This window comes from Cygnus olor, chromosome 16, assembly GCF_009769625.2.
Source record: "Cygnus olor isolate bCygOlo1 chromosome 16, bCygOlo1.pri.v2, whole genome shotgun sequence".
NCBI classification, from domain to species: domain Eukaryota; kingdom Metazoa; phylum Chordata; class Aves; order Anseriformes; family Anatidae; genus Cygnus; species Cygnus olor.
In genome coordinates this window covers 5909803-5926074 of record NC_049184.1, presented here as the reverse complement: position 1 = coordinate 5926074, position 16272 = coordinate 5909803, and the positions used below count along the sequence as shown (strand labels likewise).

The following is a 16272-nucleotide window of genomic DNA, read 5'->3' as shown; positions in this document are numbered from 1 at the left end:
CCGGACACAGAGGACTGAACAGCAGCACGGGCTGCCACGGCCTCGTTAACAACGCGACAGCAGCTAACGAAGCAGAAGTGGAGCAGAGAATCCTGGCGGTGACCGCAGAGCTGGCCCCGCACCCTTCCATCCCTGCCCTCCCCGTGCTCGCATGCAGCAGCTCCGTGCCCGCAGGGCTGAGCTCGGGGACAGCAGTGCTCGGGACTGGGGACCTGTCACCCGCTTTGAAGTCCTCGTGGACTCGGTCGCAGCTTTTTCAGGAGCGGAATTTGGGTTTACAAGGCTTGAAATCAGCAGTGCCAGAGTTGGATGTCCCAGACTGGATTTTGGATGGGCAGCTACCCCAGATCATTCACAACCCTGGAGAATGGTGCTGGCTCTGTTTGGCAGCCCACACTCAGGAGGCAGAGGCTTTGGCCATCCCCGTGGGCACCCCGGCCCCCTCTGCCGTGCCCACATCCCTGGGGACAGCGTCCCTTCCCTTTGCTTGCTCTCCTGGCAGGCAGCACGCTCTCACCTTGAGGGGAGTGGAAATGTCAGCTGGAATGTGGGCTGGAAAAAAAAAAAAAAAGAAGCAAATCTTGAGGCTCGTCCAAACCTACTCCTGTTTATATTGGAGCCTGGGAGTGACATCAGAGCAGGGAGAGTATAAACACCAGCGGGACCCACTCGGGGCTTTAAAGCCTGCGAACACGCTGCTGCCTCTGGCCGCCCGGGGGGCGAGGCGCTGAAGTGCCACGGGGCGAGCAGCATGAGGCTCCGGCTGGAGAAGCAGCTCCTCTTCCTCTCCCTGCTCTGCATCCTCTCCAAGGTAAGGGAGACGGGGTGCCGGGTGGCTTTAGCCTCGCTCGGGGAAGCACCCGGCTCTTCCAAAAGGAGGCTCAGGCTCCGGTGCTGGCTCGAGCCCTAGCTCCCGCTGGCAGGCAGGCTGCGTTGCTGCAGTCTTGCAGAGGCAGAGCTGTGCTTGAGAGAGTTCAAATTAACCAGCAGGGTCTTAATGCTCATGGGCCAAACGCCGCCGTGGTGCAGGCAGGAATGGCAGCAACGTGCCTGGCTTGCTCACCCCTTCCCTGCAGCCCTCCCTTCCCTGCGGCTTTGTGCCGGCTCCCGCAGGCTCCTCGCTCCGTGCTGGCCAGGCAGCGAGCACCAGCCCCAGGGGTACCCAGCTCTCTGCCTGCCCCAGGATGCTCACATGGAGCTGATGGATACCTCCGACAGGATTTGGGTTGTTCTATGATTTGTTTTTTCCCTCTTGTTTCTGCATGGCATTGCTCTCTGTGCAGAGCTTTGAAAGGCAGGGGGAGAGCGCAGCTCCAAATTCTTCTCATCGCTGCTTGAATCCCAAGTCAGATGTTGTGCAGGCAGGGACATCACAGCAGCTTCGTGCCCATTTGACTGCTTTCCCAGGCACTTAAAATCTCTAATAGGAGCCACATTGTCATCTAACGACAAGTTAATTACAGGGAGCAAGGGGAAATGGATTAATGGAGTTGGCTTGGCTAATCTCTCTAAAACATTGTTCTGTAATAGAAACCTGAAAGATGAAAAATGCTCTTGGCTCCCTGCTAAGCTGTGACTGAGGAATGGCTCCTACCCCGGGAGCACTCGGTGAATTTCTGGAGCATCACCAGCAGCCTCTTGTCCCCAGCCCAAACCTTGCCATCACACCACAGCTGGTCCTTCGGTCCCTGCCTGGGTCTCGCTGGCTTCCGCTGCTCATTGATAAAACTGGAACAGGGCAGGGATTGCCCAGCCCATTTTGGACATATTTTATCTCTAGTTCCTGGCACAGACATTTCTACAGGCCAATAAAAAGCCATCTGGTGAGCTGAACTGCTGCAAGCAGGTGAGCAGACAGCACACCTGTACCCATCCCTAGCTGGTCATGCCAGGCTTGATGCTGGAGGGAGAAATTCTAAAAAAGAGAGGAAGATGGTTTCTAAAATCCACGTGCTCCAGCTGAGTCCATCATCTCCTGGCAGGCTCAGCAGACACCCGTGTCTGGATCAGCACAGGGCTGGTTTGGGTTGCACGTTTGCTGAGCTGCTGCCAAATCGCAGGTGCTGGAGGCGCCGCAGGCAGAGTGCTGCAGGAAGGGAGCGCAGGGCTCACGTGCAGGCATGGCTCACATACACACCGGCATTGTCCAGGCCAGGATTGGAAAGAATTCACTTCCAAATTGCAAATTCCAAATCTTTTGGCTTCAGGCCCAACATGCAACAGCCCCAGCAGCCGCCCCTGTCAGACACAAGACAAGCGCTGCCTGCAAAAGCTGTTTGTGCCAGGGTAGCGGTGTGTGCAGCACGAGCCGCGGGCATGAATGCCTACCTGCCTGGGTCAGCCCCTGCAGGCACGGCCCTGGAAAACAGCCAGCAGGGCAGACAAACAACCATGGTGCACAGACCTGCCAAAGTCATTACTCCACGTAGCTGGGAGGAGAAATTTGGCTCACAGTCCCTGAAAGCCCCTGTCTACGTGCTCCTCACCCGGTGAGCCGGGCAGAGGAGGCTGGTGGACCAGAAAGGACAGCAGTGAGCTTCACTTGGCTTCTGTTCCCCCACTGCAAATACGTTGCCCCATGTCTTGGCCCATCACGCCCTACGAAGATGGTCCCATTCCGGGCTGCTTTGCCATATTCCCATGGATGTGCAGAACCTCCCTCCACCAAAACTCTGCCCCCACCCATCGTGACCGACTTTCAGAGAGGGTTTCCTGGCCGTCCCAGTGAAACAGCAGCCGTCAGCCAAGCAGCCAGCGATGGTTTTGTCCCCACAGGTGTGCGCCCAGCTGTGCCGCCGGCCATGCTACTGCCCCTGGGTGCCGCCCCGCTGCCCCCGCGGGTCCCCGCTGGTCCTGGACGGCTGCGGCTGCTGCAAGGTGTGCGCCCGGCGCCTGGGAGAGCCCTGCGACTTCCTCCACGTCTGCGACCGCAGCCAGGGCCTCGTCTGCGACTACAGCACGGGGACCGGAGCCACCTGCAACTGTGAGCACTGCAGTGCCCGCGCCCCCCGGGCTCCAGGCACCGTGCCCAGGGACCTGGACATGGCTCCACTGAGGATGATGCATGCGGCCGGCCTCGGGGCTGTGCTGCTGCCCCAGCCAGCTCTCACTGTGGTTTCTAGCTGGGTCTTCGGGGTGATTTGAGCCAGGGTGGGCCCAGGGATGTTGCAGCACCAGTCGCCCCGCTGGGGCTGGAGGCTGAGGTGCTGCAGAGAAGTTGCAAAGAAATTTTTTCAAGTCTGAAAACCCTGAGAGACGTAGGCAGAGCCAGAGGGCAGGGAGTTTCTCACCAACTGGTGAGCTGCTGCTCTGAAAAAACGTGAGCTCAGCAGAGAGGGCAGGGAAGGGGAAGTGGGGTGATGCACACACTGCTGCAGGTGAGCAGCAGCAAACCTGCGCCCACCCTGCACCTCTGCCCCTTGCGCCCCCCCTGCCACCCTCAGGAACCCCTCCACCATCCCCACCTCACCGTCACCTTGTCCCTGACGGGCTCCGGGGCTGTCATTGCAGTTGAAGATGTGGAGGAAGGCTGCGAGGTGAACGGCCGGGTCTATCGGGACGGGGAGGTTTTCCAGCCCAGCTGCAAGCTGCAGTGCCGCTGCCTGGACGGGGGCTTCACCTGCGTCCCGCTCTGCCAGGAGGACGTGCGCCTGCCCACCCCGGACTGCCCCCACCCTCGGCGCGTGGACGTCCCGGGCAAGTGCTGCCCCGAGTGGGTCTGCGAGGCCGGAGACCGGCACCTGCTCCCGGATGCCGGGGCAGGTAAGAGGAGGATGTGGCGGTGAGGGTTTGGTGAGCACCAGCAGGAGGCACCTCGCCGCACGTCTCCCCGCCATGCAGGGTTATGCCGCAGTACCCATCCTGGGCATGCTGCATGGTGCTGGGCTCCAACCTCTCTTTCTCCATCCTCTGTCTCCATCCAGCCCCCGCGGCAGCATCCCCGGCGGTGCCGTACCCATGCCGGCCGTGGGGCACGGAGTGGAGCGCCTGCTCGGCCACCTGCGGCGTGGGCATCTCCACCCGCGTCTCCAACCAGAACCGCTCCTGCCGCCTGGAGACGCAGAGGAGGCTCTGCATGGCCAGACCCTGCCCGGCCCTGCCAGCGGCACCCCCTGCGGTAAGCGAGGGCCTTGGTGCAGCCGAGACCTCTGGGCAACAGCTCTGACCGGGAATGGGGTGTTCCAGCCAACACGAGCCATGGGACCCCCGAGTACCCGTGCACACCCCATTGCCCCTCCCCAGCCACGAGCCAAACGTATTTCGGGGCAAGACAAACCACCCGCTGGTGGCGGGTGCACTTGGGAGATATACGCCAGCTATCCGGCAGCAGGAGCAGGCTTGAATTTGGGGGCTCTGGATGTCTGAATCTGAGAGCATTGTGGGTCCCGTGTGGCTCTGCACCCTGCAGCCGGGCTGGACCTGTCCCTGCAGCAGAGGCTGTGCTTGCAGCTCCTGCCTGGCTGCCTGGGTACACCGAGGCTGGGCTCTTCCATCCCTTTAATTAGCCTGGCACGACCCTATTGTAAACAGAGTGCACAACTGCCTTGATCAAACACAGCCAGCACTTTCCTGCTCCATGTGCCCCTGCTGCTGCATGTCCCTGCTCCCCAGACGTGGGGGCCATGTCACCACCCCCACCACCCCATCACTCTGCTCTGCCTTTCCAGAGGGGATGAGGAGGGCATCTGTGGCCGTGCCCACCCTGGTTGCAGCCCAGAGCCAACGCCTCATCCCGGCAAAGAGTCTGGCACAAGCCCATGGCACTGTGGTTTCGGCGGAGATGGAGGACACGTCCCTGAGGAAACCGAGGAAGAACCGATGGACCTTGCCTACGAAGGAGGGTGGAAATAGGGAACAGGATCCCCACGTCACCCACGTGCACCCTGTTGCCCCGGGCTGGGTTACTGGGCAGCATCCCCCAGTTTCTTAGGCTGCATGAAATGGGGAAACCCCGTCCCAAGCATGAACCCACCTGAGAAGCGGGGACTTGGTCCTTTCCAGGATCGGTGGGGCTCTGGAGAGGGCCGGGTGGTGCTGCTGCTCTGCTGGGCACCATGCACACTGCTCTGCTCTGTGGAGGCTGGCAGAGGGAGACCCCCAGCGGGACCCCTAGTGCCAGGGCTCAGCAATGCACTCACCCGTCCCATCGCATCCCATTGCCAAGCAGCTGCCGCATGCCTGGGTGTTGGCAGAGGCGTCCCCGTGGCAGCTCGCGTTCACCTTCCCCGCATCCCTCCAGGATAAACAGGACTCTTCCTGCCCTGCCTGGCCTCCTCCTCCCCAAAGCCCCGGTGGTTTGGCAGGGCTTCGGCGAGCGAGGAGCTCAGACAGAGGAGGCACCGCTCCACGGCACCAGACACACCACCTAGCACCCAGGCATGTACCCTGAAAGCTAAGGGCCAAAGCAAAGGCAGGAGAAGGGAAAACAAATTGTGACGATGGACTGGAGAGCTGCTGAGCAGCTCTGCGTTTGTTTTCCCCCAGCAATAAGCCTCATGAGGGCCACGCAGAAACGAAGCCCAAATGCCCTATAATGGCCTCACAGAGGCGAGCAGAGGCACTGCACATCCCACGGCTGGGCAGCGGTGGTCTAGGCTGCATGTCCACGCGAGGGATGCACGATTTGGATATGTATCCATGGAATTAAAGCGTTGAAACCTCTGTGGCAGTGTATGAGCCTGGATTAAATGTGCCCCTGGGCCAGCAGCAGGAAAAAGCAGCGAGGCCAAGCAGCTGCTCACCAGCTCCCCCGGCCCCTGCAGGTGCTGAAAATAAAAGAGATGTCAATGACGCTTTCAGCCACCTCTTTGAAAAAAAAAAATAAAGAAAAAAAAAAAGTCTCACTGCTCACACAGTAAAAGCAAAACATTGTTTACAAAGAGAATTATTTACTGTGATCAGCTGGTGCGCTGCCCGAGTACAGGTGGTTAATTCAGTTTGCTATCGGAACACGGCAAACCTCTGGCAGGCAGCAAACTGCAGAGCGAACCTGGCCCCGGCTGCAGCTTTTCTGGGCTTTCTTTGTTTCTTTTTACCTCTGCAGTGGCTGTGCCACAAAAGCAGTGACATGAGGCTCACGTAGACCTTAAAACCACAATGTTCCTCTGTTGACACAGAGAAGACATGTTCAGCATACTGAAAATCCTGGTTTGAAGCCAGTTCTAGTTCCATGGTGGGACATGGCCACCAAGGTGATTTCCCAATTCTCAGCCCCCTCTGGATGACAACAAAACCCAAAAAGGTCACTTTTTAAGTGGCAACCTGCAATTCTTATCTCACACAGCAATGACTCAACACACCTCTTGGATTTTTTTTTTCTGGCAGCAAAATGTCACTTCTCCCTGATTCACTCAGCAGAAAACATCTAAACAATGAATTAATGAATCCGAATAAATCAGAGCTATTTTTCCCCAAGAATAGAGGGAAATTGACTCTTGAGATTCGATTGTGAGGCTCACAATGTCCGCCGTTCCCCCTGAAGCTCTGCTGCCCTGGAAATGTGCCTTTGAGGTGTTTGTGCTCATCGCAGCCCCCGACACTGTGAGTTCTGGGCTTTGCCTGCCCTTTGGGGTGTGGGTTAAACTCTCCGCACCAACAGATAATTGTGGTCACCCCTAAAACTCAACCCCAACGAGAACCCAGCTCCCCTCGCACACCGCTGCCACATCCATGCACCAGCGACATGTGATCTGGCAGCCACGCTGCTGAGCCCGTGGTGAGCAATACAGCGCAGGTCATTTCCTAGCAAGCACATGTAGCCTCCGAAAGAGAAACTGTGGGCTACCACATGAGTAAACACCACACAGAACCGTTTTTTTTTTTTTTTTTTCCATTCAGCCCTGTGAATGATGATGTTTAAACGCATGGAAATGGCTGAGAAAGGGCTGGTGAGCCCCTTGGTAAAACTAAGCACTTTTAGATACCTCCCTGGGCACAAGGGTGCAGTGCTCAACAACAAAACAAGATTTTTTTTCTTATTTTTTTGCTATTGGTGCACCTCTAGTGAGAGTGAAATTCTGGACGGAGTGGCATGCCAGGAGCACGGTCCCACAAATACCCCACCCCGCTGCAGTCAGAAAAGCCACATCCCCACGGGAACCTCTTTGCAGCTGCACACCCTGGGGCATGCCTGCAGCCCTCAGATTTCACCCCATAGGCAAGCAAAAAAACGTATGGATCAAAACTGCTCAGAGGAAGAGGATTTTTGTCTGTATTTGGGGGAGGGATGTCAAAGCGGGCAGCAGCAGTAAGCTGTCGCAGGGTGTTGAGGCTGTTTTTGGGGATGGGGTGACCACCTTCACCCCAACAGGATGGGACAGAGCCACAGCAGTGAACTGACGAGCTCTCCCACCGGGTGCATCGCGGGGCCACCCCAGTGCATGCATCCCTTCCTCCCGCCCCCTCCAGCACCACCAGAAATAGCCGGGAGCTCTGGCGCCGGGCTCAAAATACCTCCAGCGGGCTGACAACAGGGAGCTGAGCAGAGGACGGCCTCAGCCATCCACCTCCCGGGCTCTCTGCTCCCCGTGCCCCCCGGCCAAAGGGCATCAGAGAGGGGAGGCGAGGGCAGCCACAGCCCCGGGCCGGATCCTGACGCTGCTGCAAGCACCGCCCCAGGCACCGCCGCTGCCAGCACCGCCCTGTTTCCTCCCCAGCCCTGGGCCAGCTTCTGCAGCACCCGATGGCGGCCCAGGCTCCGGTTTGGGGCAACTCCAGCAGCGCCTCATGCCCCATCAACACCGCCTTCGCCCATCGCTTCTTGCCCGGAGTCTACCTGGTGGTGACCCCCCTGGGGCTGGTGGGGAACGTGCTGGGGCTGTGGCACCTGTGGGCCGCTCCCCGCCGCCCCCTCAGCCTGCTGGTGGGCAACCTGGGCCTGGCCGACCTGCTGTACGTGGGCACGCTGCCCTTCCTCGTCAGCTACTACCTGCGGGGCAGGGCCTGGCCCTTCGGCAGGGCCTGGTGCCGGCTCACACGGGGCCTCTTCCACCTCAACCTCTACGCCAGCATCGGCTTCCTCACCTGCATCAGCCTCCACCGCTACCTGGGCATCGTGCACCCGCTGCGGGCACGGGGTAGGTGCCAGGATGTCTTCTCCTCCGTGTGGCTCAGTGCCGCGGTTTGGGGGTGGGTGGTGGCGCAGGTGGCCCCCGACCTCGCCTTCAGCAAGATGGACCCTGCGGAGATGCAGTGCCACGACACCACGGAGCGGGACAGCCTGGACAGTTACTTGGTGTACACCGCAGCCATCACCGTCACTGGGTTCGTCGTGCCCTTCCTCATCATCATCGGCTGCTACTGCCACGTGGTGGTGGTGCTCTGCAGGAACAACACCATGGACCCCAGCCTCAGGAGAAGAAGCATCAGACTGGTGGTTCTCGTGATGGTCCTCTTCTCTGTCTGCTTCCTCCCCTACCACATCTTCAGGAACCTCAACTTGCTGTTCCGGCACTGGCAACAGCAAGGGTCCTGCACGCAGGCTTCAAGGGACATCTACGTCTCCTACCAGGTAACAAGGGGCCTGGCCAGCTTCAACAGTGCCCTCAACCCCCTGCTCTACATAATGACCAGCAAGGACTGCACGTCACGTATGAGAACCATCTACCGAAGGGCCAAGCAGTCCCTGGGATCCGTCTTCACAAGGGAAACCTCTCGCCAAGCATTTGAGACGAGGACAAGCAACATCTCTGGTGAGCAGGAGGCTTCTGATGAGCTCTGAGGCACCCAGCCCGACTCCTTCCCCAAAAGATGTGCTGCATCGGCTTGTGCTTGGCTCCTTCTTGGTATCAGCCCCTTGTCCCCACCACGACGTCTGCTTTGCGAAGAGATGGTGACCTTGGCACCACCAGCTCCATCCTGGTGCCAGGGACGGACAGGACCGTGGGCGTCAGACACCAAAGCGAGGTCAGGTTTTAGAGCAAAGCTACCAAACCCAACCGCTTTGCCTACAATATGCCAGGAGATGGAACAAAATAGATGCTGCCTTTACCCCATTCCTGAAATATTTCTCAGCCCTGCCTCCAATGCAGCAGTCCGAGGGGGGTTAACAGCCCTTGGCTGCTCTTTGGGCTTCTCGAAGATCAAGGGATGGGGACGAGCGATGCTTGGCCCTGCAGCACCTTCAAGCTGCCAGACTTTTGGGGGGGACGTGGGCTGGAGATGGGCTCCTTCCCTCACCCAAGGAGAGGGCAGTGTTAATTGACTACTGGCATTGCAGGGCTGCTGAGAGGGGAAGTGCTTTGGAAAAGGAAATATTCATAAAAATAACTCAGTTTAAAGACATGACTAAACCTTGCCAGTTGCTGGGCTAGTTGTTCTGGGTGATTGAGCTGCTTCAGGATCTGTTATCCTCTGCTGCCCACCTTCTTCACAGACAAAAAAAAAAAAAAAAAATGTATTTCAGCATTACTCACTCTCTTCTGGAAGACCATATAGCAGGCAACAACAAATTGGCATTTAAAAGTTTCCAAAGGTTTTGGTTTTTTCTTCCTTATTGTTCTTTGCAAGGCAAATGACGGCAGCAGCCTGAACCCGGGGCTCAGCAGGCAGCTCCCCGGAGAGCGCCGAGCCCCGCAGGTGGGCGGCTGCAGCTCGCTCTCCCATCCAGCCCCACGAGGATGTTTAAAATTAGATGTGTCTGTTGCAAATTAGATGTGCAAATGCCAGCTGAAGAGAGGCTCGAAGACTTCTGGAGGTAAGGGTGGCTGGGGAGGGCAGGATGTGCACCAGTGCCTGTGGTGGCCGTGGGGAGGAACAGAGACTCCTGAGCAGTTTTCCCTTCTGCTCTCTGTGTTCCCCACCATGAACAGCTGAAATATTTCAGTCCTTGTGAAAAGAAGACTGCACGCCTTCAGTCCTGCAAGGTGTTTTGCAGCAGCAGCTTTTGCACCCCTGCTGAAGAGAGGAGGCTGTGAGTTAGAAGCGCCCCGTGCTGGGAAAGCACCAGCCCACGGGCGCTGCGTGTCGGAGCAAATTCTTACCAGCCGGCAGCCGCTCACAGCCCCACCTCACCGCTCCGCGCAGGAAGCCGTGGCTGGCTTTCAGGCAGAGTTAATACGCCTAATGTGCAAATAAACACTTCGTGCTTTCAGTCGTGAGTTGTCTGACTTCTGTTAGAGCTTTACGGGGACACGGGAGCCAGCTGTCCTGCAGGCAGGAGCAGCGGGGAGCTCCCCAGGGCTCTACAGAGGGGAGCTGCTGGGAGCACCCAGCGAGGCTGCAGGCAGCTGGCAGAGAGATCACCAGAGCCTGCTCTGGGTCTGCCGGGGTCTAGCACAGCCCCAAAACTTTCATCTCCTGCCTCATCCTCAGGAAAACAAAAGGCAAAGCTTAGTTCTCAGGTGAGCTGATCTTTTGTCTCTGCATCAGGTGTTTGGGGCGTTAGGACCAGGGCTGGCCTCTGCTGCTTGCACGCTCCCAGGATCTGTGTTCCTCCAGAGCTCTGAACTCTTTTACTCCTTTTCGGAAAAAAAATAAAATCTCCTCCCACCCAACTCCCCCCTCCAGTGCCCCCCATGTCACTGTTAAGGATGATTTAAAGATCTGCATCCCAAGACCCAGCTCCGAGCCCCAGGGGCTGTTGCTGCCCTAGCACATCTCATTTTTCTGTGTCCCACATCCATCAAACCACCAAAAGCCATTAAGGATCCACATGCCGGGATGATATTTCTGGGATTTTGTGGTACCTTGTGCTTTGCAGCCCTCTCAATCAAGTGCTCAATCGAGCGCTGCTGTCCACATAAGCTGCAAAAAACACTCCCCCCAAGCACAGCCGAGCTCCTGCCCTTTATTAGCTGCATGTAATTAAGCACAACCACTGGCATATGAGCCTGGCTCTCACAGCTGGGTGAGGGAGAGCAAAGCAGCCCAGCTTCCTCCAGCCCTCGTTCCCTAGCAAGGATCAGCTGCCGTCCCACAGAGGACATCTCGGTGCCTGGGCACCTCTGGGCACCCTCTGGCCCCTCCGAGCCACCCAGTGTGGTGGCACTGTCCCTTGGGTGACCAGCAAGGGGACAGGGACAAGAGGGAGCTGCTGTGCTCCTCCTTCCCCTTGTCCTCCCCTTGTCCTGGGGGGGCCAGCAGCGTTTTGGCAGGGCTGTGCCCCAGTGCACGTGTGGCAGAGGGGAACAGTGCCCCCGGCGCAGCCACAGCAGTGTGGTTTCACCCAGACCTGTCCCCTCTGCTGCAGGCAGCTGTCTGGTTCCTGTGTGTGAGCTGCTTTCACAGTGTGAAAGGGCTCTGCAGGAAGGGAAGAAACTCACTTCACCTCTTCTGGACTCCTGGCTTTAGATGTGTTCCCCTTCCCTTCCCTGGACTCAAAGATGCCCAAAATCAGGCGAGAGGAATCCCACCCCCCACGCCTGCCCTCCTGCCCAGCCCCAGCATGGCAAAGCAGAGCAATGAGCCACCAGAATCAGACCCGACAGAGATTTTTATCCGTTTTCCCCAGGTTAGGCTCGACCAACAACCCAACGTGGTGGGAATTCTCCTGCCGGCATTAACGGGATCGAGATCAGGCCTAGAAATTTGGCAGCATTTCTTGCTTCATTAAATAAACCTCTCTTAGTTGAGGGTTTGTAGCAAACATGGCTGAGATTTGTTATGTTAAAGATAATTCTGAGCTGACAGCCCAGGGAAGCCATTCAGGCAAAATTAACAGGCACGAGCACAGATGCACAGATGCACAAGCCCTTTATTTCCCTTGAATGCAAAACTGTTTGGCTTGGCATGCGAAACACCATACAAGAAGAACACATCACTGCCTTTGACAGATAGATGCAGAGGACTCAACTCCGTTTAAATCTTTATTTTTACTTTGCACAGATTTTTAGAAGGAGTCTGAAGCCTGAAAGGAGGGTTTGCCCCCACTGGCGTTCACAGTGTACGATACATGGCTGAAATTAATGCTCCGGGGAGCTTGGTGCAGCTGGTAAATCCTAAAAGAGGGAGGCTGGGGTGGATGGGAAGAGGGATGGAGAAACCCAAAGCCCCATCACCCGGAGATGCGGCCCCAGACTCAGCGCGAGGTGCTCAGCTCTTCAGCACAACGGTCTCATCGTGCAGCTACCTTTGGCTCGAGGGGGAGCAGACCCCGCAGGTTATCTCATGTACCGAGGGCATCGATTGCACTTGGAAAGGGACAGCAGATGCAATTACTGCAGGTGACCCGGGCAAAAAATGGTAAATATATGTGGGGTTGGGTGCTGCTGGTGAATATTTCAGTAAAAGAGAAAAATCTGAGTCTGTCTGTGCTGCAGAGTGTTTTGGCATCTGGGAGACCAACAGCCTGTAAGAAGAGCAAAGCGTATAAATAGAACAACATTTAGCGTGCCTGTGTGAGGCCACCAGCCTAATATTACTCCTGCGGTGCCTGGGTTATAAATAGGTGCTGCGGGTGGGACCTGCGTGGGGCAGGAGCCCGGGGAGGCACTGACTTGCAGCTCGGCAGCAGCTGCAGCCATAGCACACATTTGTATGTGTGTTACAGAGCAACTGCGGCTGCACCGGGGCCTGGAGGGCTCGGCGAGCCCAGGCTCGGCAGGGATGTGCTGGTTTTTAGAGCATCCCTCTAAATATCCCTCCTCTGAGCCCCTCGCTGGCAGAGCTGGCAGCTCCAGCTTCCCGCACCCAGCCCGCCCTCAGCCCCCAGCGCAGGGGTGCTGGTGCAGGAGGGGATCTGCCGGGGTCGGCGCCTCTTCCCCTCCTGCCTGGCTCCTTTTCAGAGCTCCTCGCCTCTGGGCTCGCTGCCGGTGGCTCTGGTTAGTCCCCTGGGGAGCAAAGCCAGCATGGCAGCACGACACAGGCTGGGAGGTTTTATTTTGCTTTCCCGTGCCATGGGGTGAGGACGGGAGGGTCACAGATGGACCGAGCAGCAGGCTCAGTCTGTGAACGTGGGGCGCTGTCCCCTTGTGAAGGCATGGCACAGGAAGGAGTGGAGTGCTTGCCATGCTGCAGATCATGGGGTGGGGGTGGCTCATAGACAGCAATTCACGTCTGCTTCCCAAGGCAGAAACCCCGAATGCCCATGCCCTGGGTTTGTCACTGCTAGGAGGTGCCCTGGGGTAACCCAGGAGAGCATCACCTCCCGTGCCGCAGCTCGCACCCCAGAGGCTCAAAGGAGGCACTTAAAAGTTACCCAAACATTCCTCATCCCAGAGGAACCTCAGGCTGCTTCTCCTGCTCGTCACAGGTGGTGTGCCCGGCTCCCCAAAAGCCGGGTGTTAATTTGATTCCCTGTGGCTGACTCACGGGGCGCTGGTGCCTGGAGTTGCTCTTGCTGTGCCCCAGGGGCCCGCCTCAGCCTCCGAGCAGCGCTGGGAAGCAAGGGCCAGGGCTGGGGCAGGCACGGGGGACCCTTCGCATTTGCATTTCAGGGCAGATGCCTCTCATCTCCCCAATTAAGCCTCCCAGAGAGGAAGCAAACTGCTTCCAAACGCACCAGTGCCTGGCGCATTCCGGCCGGTCTGGGGAAGGCAGTCAGCTCTGCGCTGCTCAGTCCCTGAGCTCTGGCTTCAGACGGCAGCACAGGAAAGGGAGCGCTCATTGTGAATAATCAACGCACTTTTTCCCGGTTAAAGTGGGGATATTTGCAGTACTTGCATATTTGCGATGCATTCCCAGAGCCTCTGCCCCCCGGCTCGCAGCAGGGAAGGCGTTTATATATAGCATCGTGACGCTGCGCGTGGTGGGAGCAGGATCAGGCCCTGCTCTGCCTTCACCCAAGGCTCTGACGTGGCCGTGGTCCTGTGGTGAGCCCGATGCCACGGCTGCTTGTCCCCGGAGCCACCGTGCAGGGCACCAACGTGGGCAGCCCTTACCGAGCCTCTGCCCCTCGTCCTGGGACCAGTCCCCGCCGCGCTGGGACACTCATCCAAACTTGGGGCTGCTCTGCTCCAGCAGCCTCTCGGTGTGTATTCCCACTAGTTAGCAAGCAGGGACTTTATTACTTTATCTTGGTTTTATTATTGAAGCCGAGGTGCTCAAGGTAAATAAAGGAACCAATCAAAGTGGCTGAGATCAAAACCCCGCTGCAGCAGCGCAGCACCTCTCCGGCTGGGTGCCGGCCAGGCGTTTATGGCAGGTACTTTGTGCCTGGCTGACGCTCAACTGACAGCTTTCCAAGCACATAAAAAACTTATTAGGCTGAAAATAGAGTTTGTGGTCACAAACTGACAAGAGCACCGTCAGCGTTTGTGGCCCAGCTCCGCTCCTTGCCCAGGCTCCAGCTGTGGCAGGGAGCAGGGGTGGGGGCACAGGGCCGTGCAGGGAAATGGGGCAAGGCTCTGCCACGGGCTGTGGGGTGCCAGGGCGTCAGAAGGAGGCACGGCCGAGGTTTGGCAGGGCTGGGAGCTGGCAAGGAGGCTGAGGACAGCCACACGCGGGGCTGTGCCCACCCCCACGTGCCCTGGGGTTTGCAACCCGCAAGCCCCATCCGTGGCGACCGCGCGGAGGCAATCTGCTTTGGTGACCAGCTTATATTCTGATTCTATACCCAGCACTTTATTAATTCACTGCGTGAGCTTCCAGATTGCACAGCAAAGTGCCTGCGGCCATCCAGGCTGCGCAGGGCCAGGGAGAGAGGCAGCGGGGAGATCCCAGAGCCCAGGGAAGGCCAGGAGGATCCTGAGTGATGCTCGGGCACCCCGGCGTGCCAGGACTCCCACCCTCAGCTACGGCAGGGGCAAACCTCTGGAAACAAACAGGGGGAGCCTCGGATAGCCCAGGGCATGGCCTGTAGGAGAGAGGTGGGCTAGCTCCGGCTAGCAGGAGGGTGTTGTGCAGGACGATCAATGGAGTCACGGGGCAGAAGTTTCTGTCTGCAGAAGAGGGCAGCGCTGGCACCTGGTGTGGAGAGGGGATCGCTGCCATGCCCAGCTCCCCGTGCCCAGCTCCCCGTGCCCAGCTCACCATGCCACACGCCTGGGACCACTGGGCATTGCCTGGAGCTCCAGCCTGCTGCAGCTGGTGTGGGCACTCGTCTCTCAGTATCTAATCCTTTTTGGAAATGAACTAATCCATTGCTTTAAAAATATCCTGCGGCATTGCGAGGCTATAATCTCAGTATTAAATGGCATTAAAGCTGATTGGCATTAAAAGCTGATGCGTTTACTAAGGCAAAAGAAATCATCTGTTTGTTCTTTTCCAATAACAAAAGAAGCGGAGCGTGCCACGGTGCTCTCTGAGCCACTCAGCGACCTGGAGCACCCCACGGCTGAGCGCAGGGAGGTGCCAGCCCCCTGCCTCCAGCCCTCGGTGACACCCGAGGGTGGCACACAGTGCGAGGACAGGCGGTGTGTCAGGGACCCCGAGCTGCTGGGCCCGGCCAGCACCGAGCGAGGGGCGCAGCGTTGGTGCGCAGAGCAGCTGGGGCACGGCTGATGGCATGCACCCACCTCTCACGTACATCAGACAGCAGCGAGGAGAGATTGCTGAGGTGTTTCAGAATGCAAAGATACTGCAAGATGTCATCTACAGAGACCTCCAGAAAGGAAAGGGGAAGTAGCTGCCTGGAGGGAGCTACAGCCCCTTGTCCCTCTGCCATGGGAAGGAGCAGAAGGCAGGCACTTGGACCCCAGCTTCAGCTTTGCCCTTACCTTTTAGCAAAGAGGAGCACGGGCACGGGCTGGGCACGGCGCTGTGTGCTGCCCGAACTTCTGCCCAGATGTGGCAGGGGAAGCAGGACCTCCGGGAGCCGCCCAAACAGCCTCCGCTGCCGGCCTGTATTTAGCATCTTTCCTCTGAGCCTGCTGAGCAGCTTTGCCTGTTTCAATCCATTAAAACTAGGAAAGCTTTTTAATAAATTCCTTGCCAGCCCCGAATTATTAGCTGTGAGCCAATTAGACACATTAATTAGGCCCTGTTTAAGCGCAGATGAGGCCTGGCTTTGTTTGCAGCCTCCAGGATGCAGGCAGCTTCTCCAGGCTCGCAGGGCTGGCCGGACGAGGAGCACCCGTCCCGCTCACAGGCGCTGGCAGCGGCAGCACACCACGCAGCTGCCGCTCGATTTCCAGAGCTCTCACCTTCCCTCTGCCTCCCCGTGCAGTAAAAAAAATCAGGCATTTAATCTCATAATGCAACGTCTTGCTGGAAATCGATGATAAGGTACATTATCCTGCCTGGTCTGATCCTGCCGATGCCACGTGAACTTTCCCAAGCAGAGCGAAGGTGGTGGGAAGCCAAAGGTTGAACGGAGTGAAGTTCACAACGGGGAATCAAGAAACAATTCCAAACTGGGTTCGGTACTGGGGGTTCTTGTTCTTGACCCTGCCCTTG

At 57.9% G+C, this 16272-nt stretch overlaps 2 protein-coding genes across 2 annotated transcripts; both read left to right on the top strand.

Moving 5' to 3' along the window:
- The first annotated feature begins 644 nt into the window (after positions 1–644).
- Positions 645–5661, top strand: CCN5 (cellular communication network factor 5). Its single transcript, XM_040576000.1, has 5 exons — positions 645–811; positions 2776–2983; positions 3511–3762; positions 3924–4117; positions 4668–5661. Exons 1-5 carry the CDS (start codon positions 752–754, stop codon positions 4674–4676), a joined length of 723 nt encoding a protein of 240 aa, XP_040431934.1. The 5' UTR covers positions 645–751; the 3' UTR covers positions 4677–5661.
- Positions 5662–5801: 140 nt separating this feature from the next.
- Positions 5802–10756, top strand: LOC121079123 (P2Y purinoceptor 1-like). The gene has a single exon (XM_040575999.1). The coding sequence runs from the start codon at positions 7682–7684 to the stop codon at positions 8717–8719; it is 1038 nt and encodes a 345-aa protein (XP_040431933.1). The 5' UTR covers positions 5802–7681; the 3' UTR covers positions 8720–10756.
- The last annotated feature ends 5516 nt before the right edge of the window (positions 10757–16272 follow it).

Excerpts from the sequence above, each read along its gene's own strand:
- CCN5 (XM_040576000.1), top strand. The coding sequence starts at position 752 with ATGAGGCTCCGGCTGGAGAAGCAGCTCCTCTTCCTCTCCCTGCTCTGC. Across the intron at positions 812-2,775 it reads TGCTCTGCATCCTCTCCAAG|GTGTGCGCCCAGCTGTGCCG; the intron begins GTAAGGGAGACG and ends TTGTCCCCACAG. Across the intron at positions 2,984-3,510 it reads GACCGGAGCCACCTGCAACT|TTGAAGATGTGGAGGAAGGC; the intron begins GTGAGCACTGCA and ends CTGTCATTGCAG.
- LOC121079123 (XM_040575999.1), top strand. The coding sequence starts at position 7,682 with ATGGCGGCCCAGGCTCCGGTTTGGGGCAACTCCAGCAGCGCCTCATGC.